The sequence below is a fragment of the Phyllostomus hastatus genome, unplaced genomic scaffold, assembly GCF_019186645.2.
Source record: "Phyllostomus hastatus isolate PE091 unplaced genomic scaffold, TTU_PhHast_1.1 phas_scaffold_21, whole genome shotgun sequence".
Taxonomy (NCBI): domain Eukaryota; kingdom Metazoa; phylum Chordata; class Mammalia; order Chiroptera; family Phyllostomidae; genus Phyllostomus; species Phyllostomus hastatus.
The window spans coordinates 35,999,808-36,019,332 of record NW_025334017.1 but is presented as its reverse complement, the minus strand read 5'-3'; the positions used below and the strand labels follow the sequence as shown (position 1 = coordinate 36,019,332).

At 41.5% G+C, this 19,525-nt stretch overlaps 1 protein-coding gene across 3 annotated transcripts in view; it reads left to right on the top strand.

Moving 5' to 3' along the window:
* ENPP2 (ectonucleotide pyrophosphatase/phosphodiesterase 2) overlaps positions 1-19,525 on the top strand; it is a 95,394-nt gene that overhangs the window by 30,533 nt on the left and 45,336 nt on the right. For all 3 annotated transcript variants that reach the window (XM_045861217.1, XM_045861216.1, XM_045861215.1), the window contains exons 3-9: positions 64-219; positions 4,217-4,342; positions 6,921-6,981; positions 8,834-8,931; positions 9,151-9,230; positions 9,973-10,092; positions 17,644-17,699. In XM_045861217.1, the coding sequence (XP_045717173.1) occupies positions 64-219; positions 4,217-4,342; positions 6,921-6,981; positions 8,834-8,931; positions 9,151-9,230; positions 9,973-10,092; positions 17,644-17,699 (697 nt within the window). The remainder of the gene's footprint in view (positions 1-63; positions 220-4,216; positions 4,343-6,920; positions 6,982-8,833; positions 8,932-9,150; positions 9,231-9,972; positions 10,093-17,643; positions 17,700-19,525) is intronic.

The window sequence follows — 19,525 nt, the reverse complement described above, 5'->3', positions numbered from 1 at the left end:
CCCCCGACGTGGTGCCATGACCCACTTCGCAGTCCCATTGCCTTTGTCTCTTGTGTCTTGCAGTGTTATCAGACTCCCCCTGGACCAACACCTCCGGATCTTGTAAGGGCCGATGCTTCGAACTTCAAGAAGTTGGACCTCCTGATTGTCGCTGTGACAACCTGTGTAAGAGCTACAGCAGTTGCTGCCATGACTTTGATGAGCTTTGTCTGAAGACAGGTATGCAGCTTTGGAGTCCTCTAGCCTCAGTGAGGTGGCTTACAACCCCCTGCTGTTGTACCCCCTGGCACTGACACCCTGCTTTGGCCGAACCAAATTTTAGGTTTTAGTTTTGTTTCTTGAATGATCGTCAACTGTATAAAAAGTGCACCTGGTGTAACTGTTGCTTCCCACAAGGCCCACCAGAAGAAGGTTTTTTGCAGCTCTAGTCATTTCCTGGTTTTGGAAATACTTGTGGCCAGACCTTTTTTAAATCTTCATTGTTTCTCTCTCTTGCTGTCAATTCCCACATTCACTGCTAGGGCACATGGACTGAAATTGTGCACATTCTTAAAGTATTGGTTTCCTTTTTTTGGTGTCTATTTATTTTGCACAGTTTCTAGCATTTGTTTATGTCATCATATCATGTAGTGATTATTGTTCTACCCTGACGTTATTCCCCATTCTCTGTGCAACTGGAAAATTGCTCTGGAATTCTACTTGGGAGCACGTGCTCAGGGTGGCACTCACATCTCTTCCTGACTTTTCAAATATTTCTTCTATACTAGAACAGTCAGTAGAATATATAGACTTTTGAGTGAATGCACACCAGTTGAGAAGAAGCACCTCTAGGGACATTTGCCATCCTGCGTGCTATGTCTGCAAAGCCCAACACTTTATGTAGAACTTTGAAGGTACCTTGCAGGCTGCCCACCACACCTCTGGGCAGCATCACATTCAAACCCTCTGAGAAAGATGACAGTCAACCTGGGGCTTCAGACCACTGGGTGCAGAGATTCCACAGCTCCACGGACACACTATGACTTGTTTTTAGACTTTTATGTATGATAAGATGATTCTTTCAAAAATCCACCTTCTATTATCATTAACGTTACTCTGCTCTTTCTAGTCATATCATTAGAAACAGAGACATTATTCTTCTCTGCTAAGGAAATATCCTTTAATTATATGAAAACTGACATCAACTTCTTTTCTAGTTCTGATTTGTTGGTTCCTCCTCAAAGAAGAAAAGTTTTATTAGGTTGTGTTTTGCACAATACATTTTCCAAACATTTGGCCCCCCTTTTTGGGGGGGGGATTACTTTCCTATGGAACTCCTCTCAGTTTCCGTAGTTGTGAGTCTGCAAATTTAAATGCTGAGAACCTTGTAAACTGAATATACGGATGGAACAGATGTTCCCGCAGAGTCCTTTGGCTCTGAGACATTATTTCAAGCCAGTGAAATGTGGTCTGTGTTTGCTTGGCACGGAGGAACCAACTAATATTGACGTTTCCTGACGTGCCTTGCTCCTGACACGTTGTCTCAGCCCTCGGGATTCCTGATCTCAGAGCTCCTTGAAAAGTTGAATGAATCTCCTGACTCTGGCTTAGCTTTCTCTGAATGTAGCTCATGCCTTTCTTCCCAGGTTTAATAAATATGGACTACAGGAACATTTTTAAAGTCCTTTATTACCCGTGCACAAGGATAACATGTGCCAAATGTGGAAGAATCAAATGTCAAATCACAGCAAAAAGTTAAAGAAAACAGACTTTGAGATTTTACTTTGCTGACACAAGCACCCTCTAGAAATAAGCACAATCAATGTTTCAGTGTAAACTCTACTTTGTGTGTGTGTTTAGAATGTATGTGTGTACGTGTATTTACACATGGGAGCATATGTGAGCACACACGTGAGTAGAACCTTGTGAGGATGTGTCTGTATTTATAAATCTCTATGCACCTCATCCTTCGAATGCCTACGTAGTGTCCCACTGAACGGCTACAATCTACCTCACTGAGTCATTGGTCAGCACTTATATTTCCCCCTTTTTGCTATTATTAATGCATCAATGAACATTATTCACACATGTTTGTATTTTTGTCTATTTCCCTTAAAATGAATTCCTATAAGTTGGATTTTAGGATCAAAATGTACCTACATTTAAAAAAATTAAAAATATATTACAAAATTGCACTGTCAAAAGTTTATATTTTCCTCAAAGGGCACGAGAGCTTTTCACTACTGTCTTTTCCGCAACTCTCATTTAAAAAATTTATATTCCTGTGTTAAAGCCTTTTTCTGGTCTGATAGATAGCGTTCTTACTATCCAATAAGGTTAAATGCTTTTTGTGTTTATTCCAATGTTTGCTTTGAAAACTTTGCGATTGATTGACTCATACCTTGCTTATAGTTCACTCTGAACCTTGAATTTTAAAAAATTTCATTCTTATCTGAAGTTAGTAGTTCCTCAATAAATCTAACTTATTAATAGTGATGCTCTTTGTTAAGCAAAGTAATTTTCTTACGGAATTAGAGGAGGAATAAAAGTATGTTGGTGGGTCAAATTATCCTTGAATTGCCGGGTGGCGGGGGGGCATGATCTCTGTCAGTCAGCGTAACCTTGGAGAAATGGCTCTTTGGGATAGAAGGTCTGGGTAAAGGAATCCCAGGCATTTAATCCACTTGGGAAGCGAAGGCAGTGAAGATAGGGGAATGGAATCCGAGAATGGAGTCAGGATGCACAGGTAGGTCTGACAGAATGGAAATGGACAGGGACGTGAAGAACAGAGTGGTGAATGTGGCAGGAGAGGGGTGGAAGGGGATACGTGGTAATGGGAAACATACAATAAAGAAAATTAAAAATAAGTAAATAAGTAAATAAATAAAAGAATGGAAATGAGACAGCAGTGGCAGGATTTTCTAGAATGTCAACAGATATCTCTTTACCTGCTTCTTCACCTAACAATAGTATATCTTAGTAGACTATTCTTAAGGAGCAGCATTGCTTTCTAAAATCAGTGCCTTCCACTTTTTAAAGAGACAATGACTCGAAGTGTGCTGTAGCTCCGAGAACACTTTCTGGAGTGTTCTGCCCCCAGGAGCAGCCCCACCCCCACCCCACCCCAGCGGGCCGCTCTCTGCCCACGCCGTCCTGTTCTTTCCACAGCGGCACGCAGCACAGGCCGGCCTCATCTCGTTTCCTTATTTCCCTGCTTGTGGCCTATTGCAACTGGAACCTAAGCTCCATGAAGACAGGATTGGTCTTTCCTGTTCTTCACAACATCCCCAGCATGTGGACCCTGGAAAACATAATAAACATGGATTTATCGAATAAATGGGTTAACTATAAAGTTTCTCCATGTGACAGTCCTGAATTTAAAGAGTCACACTTTATTTTCATGGTAATTTTCAAGTAGATGCAATAAATGTTCATGGAATACCGAGCACATGCTAGGCACAGTCTCAGGCACTGGAGGGTGAAAAGGGTGTGTTTTCTTGCCTTGAAACTTAGAGTCTTGTGGTCAAAAGAGCCAGGCAAAAAATAAAACATGCTCTTTAAAAGGAAAATATTACTGTTTCTGGAAGTTTCCTCTTGGGAGAGTTGAGCTGTGAGCTCTCAATGGAGTCTGCTCAGGCAGAAATCCACCTCGTCCACGGGCCTCCTCGAATGTGGGGACTCTGACCTCCTTGTAGGTAGGGCCCCATTTGGTCAATGATTGGAACCGTGAATGTTTTTTAACATCCATTTAAAAATCTTTGCATCTGTTTAGGACTTTAACCTCCAGCTGCATCTCATAGTAGGTCGAGGCCATTTAGTTGCACAACCATTTAGTTTTAAATCAAGCTGATTTAAGTGAAGTAAAGCTACTTTGGAGAATAAAAGAGCTGAGCTATAGTGACTACGCCTACAATGGTAACTACCCCGATTACAAACCTCAGACACCGTACATTTCGTTGGGTCTTTTAGGACAGTCTGCCATCAGTAAGAGTTCCGTTTTTTCCCCAAGGAGCTCGATTGTGTTTGGCTTTGTACTCTGACTTAAAAATTAGGCGTTCATTCTATTTGTAAGTCCTCCAAATATCGTCTGGGCTTCAGGCCAACCCCAATTTCACAAGCAGATTAAACGAGATGTGGGATTTTCGGCTCTTTTTGTTGGCAACCCTTGTAAGCAATTGTGGCCTCTTTCATTTGGTTTGTGCGAAGCAGTGAAAGTGTTTTCTTGTGCCGATTTCAGCTGGCGGCTGGGAGTGCACGAAGGACAGATGCGGAGAAGTCAGAAACGAAGACAATGCATGCCACTGCTCAGAGGACTGCTTGGCCAGGGGAGACTGCTGCACCAACTACCAAGTGGTTTGCAAAGGTACCTGTTTCCCTGCAGGGGCTCGAGCTGTAAGAGAACAGAAAGGAGATGCTCCAAGACATCCTGGGTATCGGGGATATAACATCTGGGATAAGGGCTTGAGAGGAGGCAGGAGGATGTGCCTTTAGATTTCTCAGGCTTCTTTCTTGGTTTTGCTTCCCTGAATGTCACTGACTTGCAATAACTAGGGAACAGCCCCAAATTCCCTACTTAGACAGAGCCACTGTAAGGAAGAGATTTCTAAAGTGCCTGTTTTGGTCTCAGGTCTGGTTTCCTAGAAGCAGAACCTGAAATACATGGAATTCGCTGAGGGAATACTCAGCAGGAAAACCGTGTAAGAGAGCGAGGGAAGTGGAGGTGAGGAGGGGAAGTGAGCAAGAAGGCAATCTCAAGTAGGTTTGGCTTGGGCTGCTCTACTGTAGGCCCTGGGAAGTAAATCCGAGTCCTTTCCCCTGAGGCCAGGGGTCCTGGCCACTGTAAGCCGAAGAACTAGCAGCAGCCTGAGGATGGGGCACCAATGGCTCCTGTCCTACCCCAAAGCCATGCGTGTGTGCACACTGACTTTGGATGCTTGACTGCAGAATATGATGGTTAAAAAAAAAGAATATGATGGTTTTCTTCTGATAATAAATACTAGTCAGTGGCCTACCAAAAATGTAAAAGATGCAGTTTCCGTCTTCAAGGAGTTTTAGTCACCATGGTCCCTACCTATAAAAGTTAATGGGAGAATCCAAGAATCTTTATGAAAAGTTTGCAAGTCACTTTTTAGTGGCTAATGTAAGTTCTTCTTCCTAGCTGTGGTGTGGAACATCCAAGAAGAGGTTCTGTGAGCGTGGGGAATATAGTCAATAACATTGTAATGACTCTGGATGGCGTCAGCCAGGCACTAGACTTACTGGGATGATCACTTCATAAATTATAGAAATGTCTAGTCGCTGTGTTGCCCACCTGAAGCTCATATAATAGGGTATGCCAACTGTAATTGAAAATTTAAAGACTAAAAAATAAAAGTTAAACAAAAGGTTTTAGGGAAAAAGCGTATCAGTTCTGAAACATGCGTAGCGTTCAGTTTTGGCAAGAGGGCATTCCATTACTCTTAAGTTTAAAAAATTTCCCCCATCTGAACAATCACTGTAACTGTGGATAATGCATACCTTTGATTGAGGATTTGTTTCCTCTTCCCCTTTTATTTCCCTATGTAGTAACTGTACCAAGAGGCCACAAAGGCTATTGGATGAGAAAATAGAGAAAAAGTCCTAGGTATCCTTGACCATTGAGTCATTAAACGTTGGCTTTTTTTTTTGCTTAAAATTCTAGTTTCAGGACTTTCGTGAGGCCCATGTGTGCACCCCCTGGGTTATTACACGAGGGGTACAGCTCCCCATTTTAAGGACCACTTCTCACACAGCCATCAGTAGTTAGATTCTTGTCGACCAGGGAGGTTTCTGGTGCTATTTACATGGGAGCAATTTCGTTACAGTCTTGGCCACACATTTTACTTATGTTTAAGACTCATGGTTTTTGTATGTTTTATGACAATTTAAGGTACCGTATTTTGTCATGTATAATGCACATCCATGTTTTTAGCCCAAACTTTCAAGAAAAAAAATCTTCTGTTTTCATTTTTTAATTCAAATGTTTATTTATTTCTGTTTAGATACAAAAATGATGATCCTATTCTAGGGTATTATTTTGCATACAGGTATCATTGTTGCTTTCTAGAGTTACACTTCTAATGCATAAGCATAAATAAAAGAATTAAAAACATATATATAGATATGGAATTAGTACTACCCATGTATAATGTGCATCCTTATCTTTCCCTCAGACATTTGGGCAAAAAAAAATGTGCATTATACATGGCAAGATATGGTACATGGTTTTGATAATTTTTACTTCCCCTAAGGGAAGCCACGGCTTTGATCTGAGTTCTTTCTCTTCTCTGTTCTCCATGGGGTAACTTAGGAGAGAGAGGGTTATACTCTGAGATCTTGGTGGAAGATAAAAGGGAAATATACCATTGCTGTTTTCCCTTTATTTTTATTGTTGACACTGTTACAGATGCCTCTATTAAGATAGCATGGTTTGTATTCCTGAATTCCAGGGTCGTACACAGATCCACTGGCGAATCATCTATTGCATCTTTCAGCCATCACCCCTGCGCCTTCCATGCCCTGTTCCCCAGTCTAAGGGAAGTTGTGCCATACTTTCTACGGCTTTGAGATGTTTGGTGGTGGAGAGAAGAATGTTGCATCTAATGGCCAAATAGTTTATTTCTGGAGGGAAACAAACATTGCATTTTAGTCACTGACACCACTGGTGTTTTTATCTAGAAACCATTTAGACTCTGAAGGTTTCCATAAACACCACTTGGGGTTATTAAATCTTAGCTTTCTCGTTGTGTGTGAGTGTACTTTAAGAAGCCAAACCAGACACGGGGCTGTATTTCAGTTTCTTTTTAGATGTTGTCCCATAATACATGTGTCAGCAGGACACAGGTCCTGGCATGGTACTTGTCGAGCCTCTGGATGCCATTTTTCATTTGATTCACCAGTAAATGTACCCATTTCTCTTGTAGGAGAGTCACACTGGGTGGATGATGACTGTGAGGAAATCAAGACACCAGAATGCCCTGCAGGGTAAGTGTTTTTCATGAAGAGCATAAAAATGCACTTGATTAATTGAGAAAATATCACAGGATAGAGAGGGATAAATGGTTAAAAAGGACGACAAACTGAAATCCTCTTATACAGGCAAGCTATGTCCACCTTAGCTGAAGATTTCACAAAGTGAATCTAAATATCGCTTAGGAAGAAAAGAAACTTTTTCCCATTTTTTCCCCACCAAAGTGTGGCTTTTGACTTTTTGGGGGGTGCAGTGGGCAGAGGGAAAGCTGCTAGAACTTCTCAAAAATATCATCCAAGATGGTAACTCCTGCCCTGGCTGGTGTGGCGGGCCTGCAAACCAAAGGCTCGCAGGTTCAATTCCCAGTCAGGGCACATGCCTGGGTTGCAGGCCAGGTCCCCACTGGGGGACACACAAGAGGCAACCACACATTGATGTTTCTCTCCCACTCTTTCTCCTTCCCCCCTCTCTAAAAATAAATAAATAAACATCTTTAAAAAAAGATGGTAATTCCTACCAGATGCTGCAGAAATGTGACAAACCACCGAAGTGAAGTGACACCCCACAGCTCAGGGGTGACCAGCATAAGGCACTTACTATGCCTTTCAGGAAACTGCTGAAAATTCATGGTCCCTTAAAAAGCCGGGCAGAAAATAAATTTTCAACAAATGTGTTTTCACAAATGCATTTGTTCGAGTGTACATTTTCTTTTAAGCATAGCTTGGGGCACGAAATCCAAGTATTTAGATATTGTCTTGATTTTGATCTCCTTTTTAACATTCATGGGCCACCTGAACTTCTTTGGGCTTTTAGAATGGGAGGGCAGTAGTTTCTGACTGTCTAAAATGTAGTCAGTTAATTTTTGAGGAAAAACCACTCTAAGTGACACAAGTCTTGTTAAATAACAGCAACGATAACAATAAACTCTTATAGATCATTGTTCCAAATGCTTTCTATTTAAAATAAGCCTCACTCTTTATGTGACTTCAAATAAACTCAAGCCTATCCTTGCTGCATTATCATTAAGCTATTAGAAAGAGTTTTGTGCATGGTTTAGTATTCTCAAGTCTGATTAAACAACTCTATATTTAGAATATAACAAAGGGCCTATTTGATCAGATCCTGCACTAGTTAGATGGCTAGTCTAGTCCTGTATTAATTACCTTTTTAGAGGTTTTCAATAATTGAAGTATTTTTTACAACAATTATACAATTAAACGTAAATGAATTTTTACTAGTGCTTAGTTCTCATGACAGGGATGCTACTGTCTTAATTTCATATTCATTCATTCCTGTGCTAAACAGTAATGTAGCCCTCCCACGGGTCCAGAAAATAGAGGGATGAGTGAGACACAAACTGTGCTTTGAAACTGGTGAAGGAGATAAACATGTTAACAGAACGATACACTGTGATAGAATATATGTAAACAATAAAAGAGGTGTGAATTAATATCTTAAAGGAATTCAGAAGTGTGGGCAACTGATATTACAGAAGGGGAAAACTTAAGCTGGGTTTTAAAGAACGAGCAGACATTTTCCAGGTAGCAAGTGAGAGAAAACATAGTCTCAGCAAATGTAACAGCTTTTTGCACTGTGAAAAGCCTTGTTTGCCGTGTGGGAGGCAGCCATGGAGGGAGCACATTAGGGGGAGTCGGTCCCTGCCCTGGCTGCTTTATGACTTTGGTCACTTGGCTCTGAACTTCAGGCGCCAAAAGTGGTACCTGGCTGGAAGCCCAGGCTTGTACCGATCTCTTCACTTGAGGTTTCATCTTGGAAATCCTTGGTCCCAATTATTGAGAATGACTTGGCATCATGGAAACTCTGTGGCAATGATTTTTCTAAGGCTTTAATGTGGTACTGTTTAAGGTTTGTCCGCCCTCCATTAATCATCTTCTCCGTGGATGGCTTCCGTGCCTCATACATGAAGAAAGGCAGCAAGGTCATGCCTAACATCGAAAAACTCAGTAAGTCGCTTCTATACTGTGTTCTCTCATCTGTCATCCATGGTCTGCAAAGTGAGTGCTCAGCCTGGGGCTGGGAGATCTGTGGATGCATGGCTTGAAATGTATTTTATTATTTGCAATATGAAAGCGAAGGTTAATGCGTGCGTGTGAGAGTTTATAAAGCGGGTTCTCTGCACAGAGTGATTTCTGTTGGTTCTCCCGTCCCGATCTCGCCTCCAGGGTCTTGTGGTACTCACTCTCCTTACATGAGGCCTGTGTACCCGACGAAGACGTTCCCCAACTTGTACACCTTGGCCACTGTAAGTATTCTTTTCAAACGGTAGAGAGCCAAAGGGCTGATTGCATGTTCCTTAGTGTCCAAAGAAAACCTCCCTGTGTCCCATCTTCTCTGCCTTGGCTGTTCTCAGTAAACACCTTTTGCAGCCTTGTCGGTGGCCCAGTGTCGCTGCAGCTTTAAGCCCCAAGCTGGTTTCCCAGGACCGTTCCATCTAAATGCTCACATTAAACCTCCCTCAGACACCACAGGGGCTATTGTGTGTTTTCTCAGTTTTCAAGTAAAAATACTGACTTCAGGGCTGCTGCGTTTTCATTTTCAGATACTTTCAATTCTACCTTGCTTTCTTCTTTAAAAACAGGCTTAATTTATTTAATTATTATTATTTTTTGGTTTGGGGTTAGAAATAGAACTGAGAAAAATGTATTTAGAAAGGGAAATTCTTTTTTGGAGGCACATAAATAAATTTCAGCTAAAGGTTAATTTGTTATAATAAAAATTGTTGTCATCATATTAAATTGCAACAGTTCAAAAGACCCAAATATTAATCTATTTATAATACTGTCAGGTCTCTCAGATGGCTTAAAATCAGTACATAGACAATATTTATGTTTGCTCAGACACATATAAAGGTTTTATGTATAAAATATAAATTTGGAAATTAATTATTGCTATAAAACCTTCTATGTTATGAACATTTACAATGGAACTAATGTGTGTGGATTATTATGTTGATATTTTAGTGATAAATTTCCTTTTACTCAAAGGGGCTGTATCCAGAATCACATGGAATTGTTGGCAATTCAATGTACGATCCTGTATTTGATGCCGGTTTCCATCTTCGAGGGAAAGAGAAGTTTAATCACAGATGGTGGGGAGGCCAACCAGTAAGTTTCGCATTTTTGTGTGTGTCTCTGTGCACTGAAACATTTCATTCCCAAATGGGTTACCTGCAAAAAAGCTGCATATGATTTTTTCATAACTGGCAATGTTTCTTTCCTTTGTTATTTGTATATGTATGTGGATGTGTGTGCATATAATATGCAGTGTGGGGTAAATGTCGGTTTACAGTTGTGAGTATGCAAAACAGTTTACTCTTGAATTATTTATTAATTATTGTGTTATTTTTCATTCAACTGTAAACCTATTGTGCCCTACCTGTATATGTGTCCATGTGTGCATATGATGTGTATATGTATTCATATCTATGCATATATACTGTTTATATATGTATGTGTATCTGTGCATCTACAATGTATATCTTCATGTGCTCATGTCTATGTGTGTGTATATACATGTGTATATGTTTATGTGACATTGTGACTATAAAAATGTGAGATGATAAATATCTTCATTAGGGTGACAGTGGTAGAAATAGTGACCTAGGGATGAATTTCAGAAACATTTTGAAGAAGGAAGAGTCTAATCTTATTGATTTACTAGATTTGGGGGTACAGTGAAAAAAAGAAGTGAATGACTATAACTACCCCAGAATTTTGGCCCAGATGACATGTGAACAGAAACAGGGAAACTTTCTGAAAAAACGGAACTCAATGAAACCACAATAAAGTCATTCTTTTATTTAACCCATTTTTGTAATAGTTTTGAAAGTTCCATATAGTAGGTGAAATCCAGCCCTGGCTCATGTGGCTCAGTGGATTGAGCACTGGCCTGTGAACCAAAGGGTCGCTGGTTCAATTCCTAGTCAGGGCATATGCCTGGGTTGCAGGCCAGGTCCCCAGTAGGGGGTGCACGAGAGGCAACCACACATCGATGTTTCTCTCCCTCCCTTTCTCCCTCCTTTCCCTCTCTCTACAAATAAATAAATAAATAAAATATTTATTTAAAAAAAATAGAAGAAATCCTACCTAGATTCTGGACCAACAAATTGATACTTTGAAAGAAATCATCCTGTTCACTTCACATTAAATGCCTGGGCAGAAAGTGGAAAGGGGTGTAGGGGGCTTTCTGCATACTATTTTCCCTGTGACTGTGTGTGTGGTTAGGCAACTTGCTTTGGTCAGACGTGAGCGAAGCAGCAACCTAAGACCCTGACTGGTGAGTGTGTGGAACTGAGCTAAGTGCACGTGACCGTAGCGGGGGGGGGGGGGGCGGGGCGGGGAATCAGAGTTCCCCCGCAGGAGCACATCCCAGCCCACACAGTGGATCAGAAACCCGTGGGGGAAGGATGGCGAAGGTTCCGTCTCGTCCGCTGTGATCAGGGCCGTGGCTCCCCGGGGCCCTGGTTGGGAAGGAGGGCTGGGAGGCCTCTAGGCAACCGCCGTGAGAGGCGACAGCATCCGCACACGTCCGTGTGTCTCCCGCCCCCGAATGATCTCCTGCCTGGAGACGTTTGCCGCAATCTCTGGGCGGAATAGAGAATATAGAGTAAGAAAAAAAAAAAAAATTACCTCTTCTCTGAGAAAAGGCCGTTTGTGAAAAAATATTTATATCGCATAATAAATCAGTATACAAGGTTAAATATGGACTTTTCATTAAAAAAAAATAAACATGGGAAGACTTCTTGCGTGTCTGTAGAAGTGTTTCTTTATAAGAGAGGTTCTGATTCTGCCGTCCCTGTTTGGGCTGGGCTCCGGGGAGTCTGCGATGACCTAGGTTGGGAGCATCGTGAAATTTGTTTACAGGGCGGATTTCACAAACAAAGTTTATGCGAGAGCGTCGGTTTATGTGCAAATAAAATGATTGAAATTAGAACTCCATCAGGCTCCTGCTCGTTGGTCTTTTCTATTAATTTTGTCGTGGAAGCCGGCTTTGCCTGGAACCACAGAGAATATAGAGATAAACAGTAATTTTATCAAATTGGATCACCTTACACCAAATGTTGACATTAGGTTTCCTCTGGGTTGGCGTGACTCAGAAGATGAGTCAACATATTCATTAACTTGGGCAGAAACAGGGCAGAGGGAACGCTATTAACCTGCCCCGTGAAGTGAAGTCTCTGTCTGACTGTTTGCCTGTTTCCTTATTAACTCCCCAAGTTGACACATTTGACCAAGTTTAGGACTTTCCTAGTGCTGACCAAGATTTGTGGTGAAACTGATTCGTGTTTCTATCTTCTTGCATAAGATGCCAGAATAAGGATTCCAAGGAATATAGTACTATGATTTAAAGACATGCTTTACTGAAATTTGGCATATAGGGAAAACATACAGTCAGACACTATAAGAAACTACAGTGTAAGAGTGGAAGAAACTACAAATGGTATAAGAGAAGTTGAGCATTAATAGATATTCTTAAACATTTATATCATCTCAGAGGGTTATACATTTTACAAAATCATCAGTGAAAAAATAACTGGAGTAAGGAAAAATTTATAAAACTATGATAAAAACATTTATAAAAAGTAAAACTTTTAGGTAATTAAATTAAACTCAGATTACTTTTACTGAGTGATTAAACCACGAAAGAAATTTGCTTAAATAGTAATATAAGGGTCAGATTAAATGGCAAATAAAAACCACCCTTATCCTGGTTTAAAATCTAAAAGATGGAATCAGACATTTGTTCAGCGTCCACCTGAAAATTTGAATCTCACCATTAGGCTCCCCAAAATAATTTCTATAATTTAATTTTTTAACCCCGATATAGCCACTCCAGCAAAGTTGACTCTGATTTGAATTTGTCAGTCTTTAAAATGCTAATAGTTGTCATTCACTTAGTGACCCTACATTTCTCATACATTTTTTAATGGAATCCCTTTCGTTGCTGTTGTTTTAAAGTATATTCAATCCTCTTAATGGAGTTTTTTAAGTGTGTTCGTTTCTTTGAAAAACCTCTCTAGTGTAACTTTGCAATTCCTCCTACTAAGGTATCTCAGGGGCAATTCCCCATTCTGTTTAAATCTGGGCTCAGCAAGGGGGAGAATGAATGAGACCGCAAGGGGCCCGCTGTGTGAGGGGATCTGAGAAACCAGTCCCACCCACCCCCCGCCCACATGCTCCCAGATGCAAGTCTTCCAAAGCCCGAATTTCCGGAGGAAGGCGTTTGTGAGAGGAGAAGACACGTACTCATCACTTCCCAAGATGCTAGGGCTGCTGTTGCTTTCTGCCAGTATTGTGCGATGCAATGAGTGGATTCTGAGGAAGATGGCATGTTCTAGAAAGAGACAGCAAAGAGAAGAATGACATTAGAATAGGAGGGAACTTCCAGGCCAAAGGGAGCAGCTCGATGGAAAGTGCAAGTTCGAAGCATACCGCTTTTTGTCTAGTTCGTTATCCCCGCTAGTTGGGAGGCGTGGCTTTCTTTTCCGGAAAATTTTATCTTTTCTTTATTCTGTTGTTTCTTTTCCATATACTGCTAGAAATCTGTATTTCCTCCTCTTTTGATTGTATCTTAATATGCTTAGGATGGACTCTGCTCACCTGATCCCTTTGCTACACTTATCTTTCAATTTTCCGTTGAAATACCTGCCCCCAAGGGGCCCTCACTAAGCTCCTTCAGCCCTGGCTAAGCTCAGAGATCCTCCTCTGGGTTTTCATATTACGTCTGTCATCAATTTGACCATATCCTTTTGAAATTGTTCACAGGCCTGCTTTAGACTGTGGGCCCCAAGGGGGTAGGGCCTTGCTTTACATCTTTCAGTAGTCTCAGGACCTGCCCCACAGCCTGACCCGTGGAGGTGCGTCACTGCTGTGTTTGGGCTGACGGCGTTCGGCACCCCTGTGTGCGGCTCATTGGCCTGCACGTCCTTCCTGTACTTCGTCCCTCTCCTTCTTTGGCCCTACCCGCCTGGAAAGAGCCACCATGGTCCACAGTCTCTTCTGCTGGATCATCTGACAACCCCTTACATCCTTAGTTTGTTCTGACTCTTGAGCCTCGATAGTTGATTTCCTTCTGTGCGGACTAGTGCCCCACCCCTCCCTCCAGTCTCCCAGAATTCTATTTGTCCTACCTCCGTGCTTTTGAATGCACCGGAATAATTTCTCTGCAAAGAACTGCTAGAAATGGGGAGGGATGGGTGGGTGGGCTGGAATGGGAGTAAAGGACAGAAAACTGTACTTGAACAATGATTAAAATAAAATTAAAAAAAAAGAGAACTGCTAGAAAGACTATGACCATGATTCATGGTTTTGAAAAATGGTTTTCACTTATTTTCTTTTTCAAAACTTCTGTCCTTCTCTTAAAGCTGCATCCATTCCTAAATTTGAGAAAGTGTTTGATTTCACATTTAAATCTTTCTGGTTGCAGCAGGAAAGGTTTTTTAAAAATATTTTTTATTCCTGATAATATATCAAAGAGGTACAGTATTATTCCCATGCATCTCTTTTTTAAACTAGAGCACCCAGGACACAGATGTTGGAAAACTCTGTTGTCAACATTTGATGTTGAAATCTTGACCTAGACATCAGGCAGGGAAATGGGCGACACTTGGGGATTCAAGTTGGGTGTGTCTCCACCCAGTGTCTTCTCAGCTCATTTTTTTTAGCTGTGTTGCAGTACCAGTCTTGAGGAAGCTGCATTCGCATTCAGAGAATTGTGATCCCATTTCTCTGAATTAACAAGGAACTAGGAATTTCTCTCTCTCTCTCTCTCTCTCTCTCTCTCTCTCTGAAGCTCTTTTTTCACTTTTCTTCTTTTGGACCCACGATTTAGTGTCTCCACTGCCTCCCCCCTGTAATTACTAGATTTCACTTCTGAAATATAATAAACACATACGACCTGCAAAGGAGCCTTTATAGCTGTTTATGATCTGATTTAACTTACAAACTTGACACTTCAGTCTAGTACCATTTGCTAAACTGAGACAGGTCAGCTTCATTACTGCTAGAATTCTTTGGTTTGAGATTTTTAAATGTGTGTGCTTCATTTCAGGTGCTCTCTCTTTGTTGTTCTATCTGTTCTCCGTCTGCGCTTTTCTGACCACACTCCCATTTTCTTTTAGAAAGTATGGTCAGCAAGACTTTTACCAAGAAGCAGGGAGAAATCGATTGCTGCTTCTTTTTTTTTTTTTGAGAAGAAATAAAAACTTTGAACGTTTAAATTGTTTTCATAGTTTACATGGGTTACCGTTAAAGGGACAGTTGGTTACCTTTGTTCTGATTGCAAAAATTCGGGGACTACAGGAAAGTGTAGAGAACAAACGATCCCCGGTTTTGCCATCGGGATACCGTCCCCTATCCACTCTGGCTTCTCTCCCAGGGCTGCCCCCTCCCGCCGCCGCAAAGGCCGCTTCTGGGGTTCTCTCCTCTCCAGTGTTTCCGACCTACAGGTTATCTGTAGGGCTTCCTGTTGCGCAGATAATGGCGACATCAGCGCGTGTTCCACGATACTGTACAACCTTTCAAAGTGCACGGTCATCGTTTGACAAAATTGCTCTAAAAAAACATCCACTAGAAAACCCCACGTCGATCTTATATTTCATACCTGCCAAATATTGCCTAGTACAGCTTTCTTGAAAATAGCAAACCACTCAATTTTCAAGGAAGTTGTTTGGATATGAACACTCCAGGCTGTGTTCCTGAAGCTGAAATAAGCATGAAAACAGACCACTTAACATGAGCAACTGGTCTCTCCAGGATCTGGTGCGGGTTTTGAGGCGCCTGTGGCGTGTCCAGCACCTAGCTTGACCGCATCTTCTTGCTAGTGGAGGTGCGAATGAGTGGGACTCCATTTGCTAGTTGGAACATGAATGAGTGAAACTCCAGGACACGGTTTGAATCCTGTTTAGGCTGGGGCACCTGGGCATGCCAGAGTTTGTATGTAAGGTGGAATGTGCTCTGGACCAAACCCTGGAATGCTTCTTGGAGCAATGTGAGATCCTTTTCTCTCTGATGCATCCCAATGGGACCCCAGTTCTCCTGTGCTGATAATACCCAGGATCTAACAGGGTACCTGTGTTCTCCTGCCTTATCACTCACTTGCCAGCTTCAATGGCTGCAGTTTGTTGGGGGGGGCTGGGGATTTTGAGGCCCCACCAAGGAGCTGGGAATCTTTGCAGTGCTCTCCTAGGCCAGGCGTCTCAGACCCTTCTGAGACCATGGCCAAACTCCTCACGCCTCTTGATTACCCCTTTGATTGCAAAAACCAAATGTTTTCCCTGGAGTCAGTGAGTCCCTCTCAGAGTCTGGATGCAATGAAACCAGGAAAGGGAGTGGCTGCGATTCCTAGACCATTTTTGCTTCAGTCTGTAAGAAACAAGCCACACTTCTCCTTCCCGTTGGCCTCCTAAAGTGAACGGTTTTCTTCTCCCAGACTTCTGTTTGGTGGGACGCTGGCCATCTTAAGTTGTTTTTAATGCTCCTAGAATAACTGGATCATATTTATTTCCATTATTGCATAATAATTAAGATGAAAATACATCAAGTGGTTACCAAATGCGAAGACACTGTTTTAAGGACTTTAAATGTATTAACTCCTTAGAACAGTCCCATGTGCGAGGTAATATTATCTATATTTTGAAGGAAACTGAAGCACAGGGAGCTTAAGGAACTTGCTGGAGGACTGTGTGGCTGGTGAATGGCAGAGACAGGGCTTGGAATCCAGCTGCCTAGATGTGGAGCTCAGGTTCTTAGCTGCCCCTGTCTGCTGCCTCTCAATAGCATGGGGCAGAAAGAATATTTTACAAGCCTTAATGAAATGCTTGGTTGACCTAACTTAGTCCAGGAACTCATTTCTAAAATTCCACTTACTAACAGGCTAAGTAGAAGATACAAGGGAAAATCCAGAATAAAATAATAACCTTTTAACCCTGGCTGGCATAGCTCAGTGGATTGAGCACGGGCTGCGAACCAAAGTGTCGCAGGTTCGATTCCCAGTCAGGGCACGTGCCTGGGTTGCAGGCCATGGACCCCAGCAACCGCACATTGATGTTTCTCTCTCTCTCTCTTTCTCCCTCCCTTCCCTCTCTAAATAAATAAATAAATAAAATCTTTAAAAAACAAAAACAAAAACTAAAACCTTTTTTTCCTTTCAATCACCTAGTTTAAAACAAAACAATGCAAAGCTAGGTTCCAAGTTCCCCACATCTGTGTACCAAACTGGGATTCTCCTCTGTAGGCTTTCAATAGTAAAGAACACATATGGTCTACCGTTGGGTCCTTTGATGATTAGAATTCTGCCCTGTAAGTGTGGTGTTCAAAACAATGATCCGATCAGAAAGGTACAGAAGAGACTTTTGAAGTAAGAACAATGATCCGATCAGAAAGGTACAGAAGAGACCATGAAATAAGAGTTAAAAATGCCACTAGAATCACAGCGGAGCTTTTGAAAGCCTTTGCAGCCAACATATCAGATAACATTTATGGAAATAACGATTCTGATTTCCAGATGTGAAAAAAATCATGGTTGCAAATAATGTGAAATTTATGGTGTGGTGTGGGTAGAGTGTAAGATAACTGATATCATATATTTTAAAACTATTTTTCTTCTTTGACCAAAGCTCAGAACATGTTCTAAACCTCTTATATTTTCCTCATTAGCTATGGATTACGGCCGCCAAGCAAGGGGTGAAAGCTGGGACATTCTTCTGGTCTGTGTAAGTTACCTCTGTCTTGCCAACGTTTGTAAAACTACAATTATGATTCAGTTTATGAAACATTGATTTGACTTGATTTCATGCCAGTTAAGAACCTGAACTTCTGAATATTTTCTGCTTTAAAATAACCTTCCAGTTATTTTTCCGGAAGTCCTCTTTCTATTCTCTCTCCCACTTCCTCCTCCCATCCTCTCTTCTTCTTCTATGTCTTTTTTATGCCATCTTCTCTTTTCTTTTTTTTAAAAAAGATTTTATTTATTTATTTTTAGAGAGGGAAGGGAGAAAGAAAGAGAGAGAGAGAGAAACATCAATGTGCGGTTGCTGGGGGCCATGGCCTGCAACCTAGGCATGTGCCCTGACTGGGAATCGAACCTGCGATGCCTGATTCGCAGCCCACGCTCAATCCACTGAGCTACACCGGCCAGGGCATGCCATCTTTTCTTAATAGAATATAAGGAAGATTTTTCTTTTTCTTCTATTCATTCTTTAGATTTTTCTGTCCCCTTTTATACATTTCTGGTAACTTGTCACCCAGGGAATGTATATTTCTTAGACTACTTCTGCTGTAGTTTGTATTATCATTTGCTATCCATATATTACGACACACTGTATTTATTTTGCTTCACACCTTTAAAAAATCTAGTGTGGTCTCAGGCTGATGTAGTGGTTTAGAGATTGGCTATTCCAGGCAGGAGACAAGGGGAAGCCTCTGTTTTCACCCCCCTCTCCCACTGAACTTCGGGGTTTCCCTAATTAGAAAATGGAACCACTTCTCTCCCCCAAAGAAGCGATGGGGAGATTAGTAGTTTGTGCTCATAAGACAGAAGAAACTGACCTAACACAAGTGTCAACATGTTGATTATTTTTCAGGTCCTTAGTAAAAAGAAGGAATCTGTTTCAACTTTCATGGGGATTTTGGTCTCACCGAGATGTTCTTTCCATCTTTTTTATTTTTTTTGAAACCACCTAAAGCTGTTTCTGAGTTTGCCTCATATTCCTTAACAAAAATCTGACTATGCCATAATAGTAGTGTGCTGACAGCCGTCACCCAGAGTGGTGCTGCCTATATTCTCCAAATTCAGGAATAAAAGTAGCTTTTTCAGATTTGAATGGCAAAGTTGAAATTGGGTTTGGCGATTTGAAGCTGAGACAGAGTATCCCTTTAAAAGTCATTTCTCCCTTTTTTAAAAAAGAGGTTTTCGGAGTTGAGAAATCCATGTGGGCATGTGGAACATGACACTGCCTCATGTAAATGGCACGTTGATTTACCAATTAAATCTTATGCATTACACTTTTAATTTTTTGCACCTTGACAGTCCCAGATGCTTACAGCAGTGATTTCTTCTGTTGGACAACGTATTTGCCTGGCAAAATGGAGAGGAGCCGACAACATAATTAATACTTAGACCCACCCTTACCCCCCGAAACTGCTGCAGAGCTTCATTGAAAAGACCCAGTGTTCTGGTTCTGAATGGCGATTCTCTCCACCCACGTCCAACCACTTATAAGAAGGTGGCGTCCGAGGCCTCCAGTGATGCCTGTGGTTGCGCTGCTCTTCGCAGGCCATCCTTCTTGGGTCTCTCCATCTTGGAAGTGACTTGGATCCATTTTTTCTTTTCTTTTTAAAACACCTTTTTATAACTCAATGAAAACATGGCCATACTTCCAGCTGTTTCATGGCATATGTGTCAAGGAAATCGACACATAGTACATTTGGGAAAATTTCAAATTTAAAAGCCGATTCCAGCCATAGACTTAGAAGGCCATCTTTTAACATGGTTCTGTACTGCGGCCTAGAATTATCTTTCCTTTTTCAGTGACGGTAT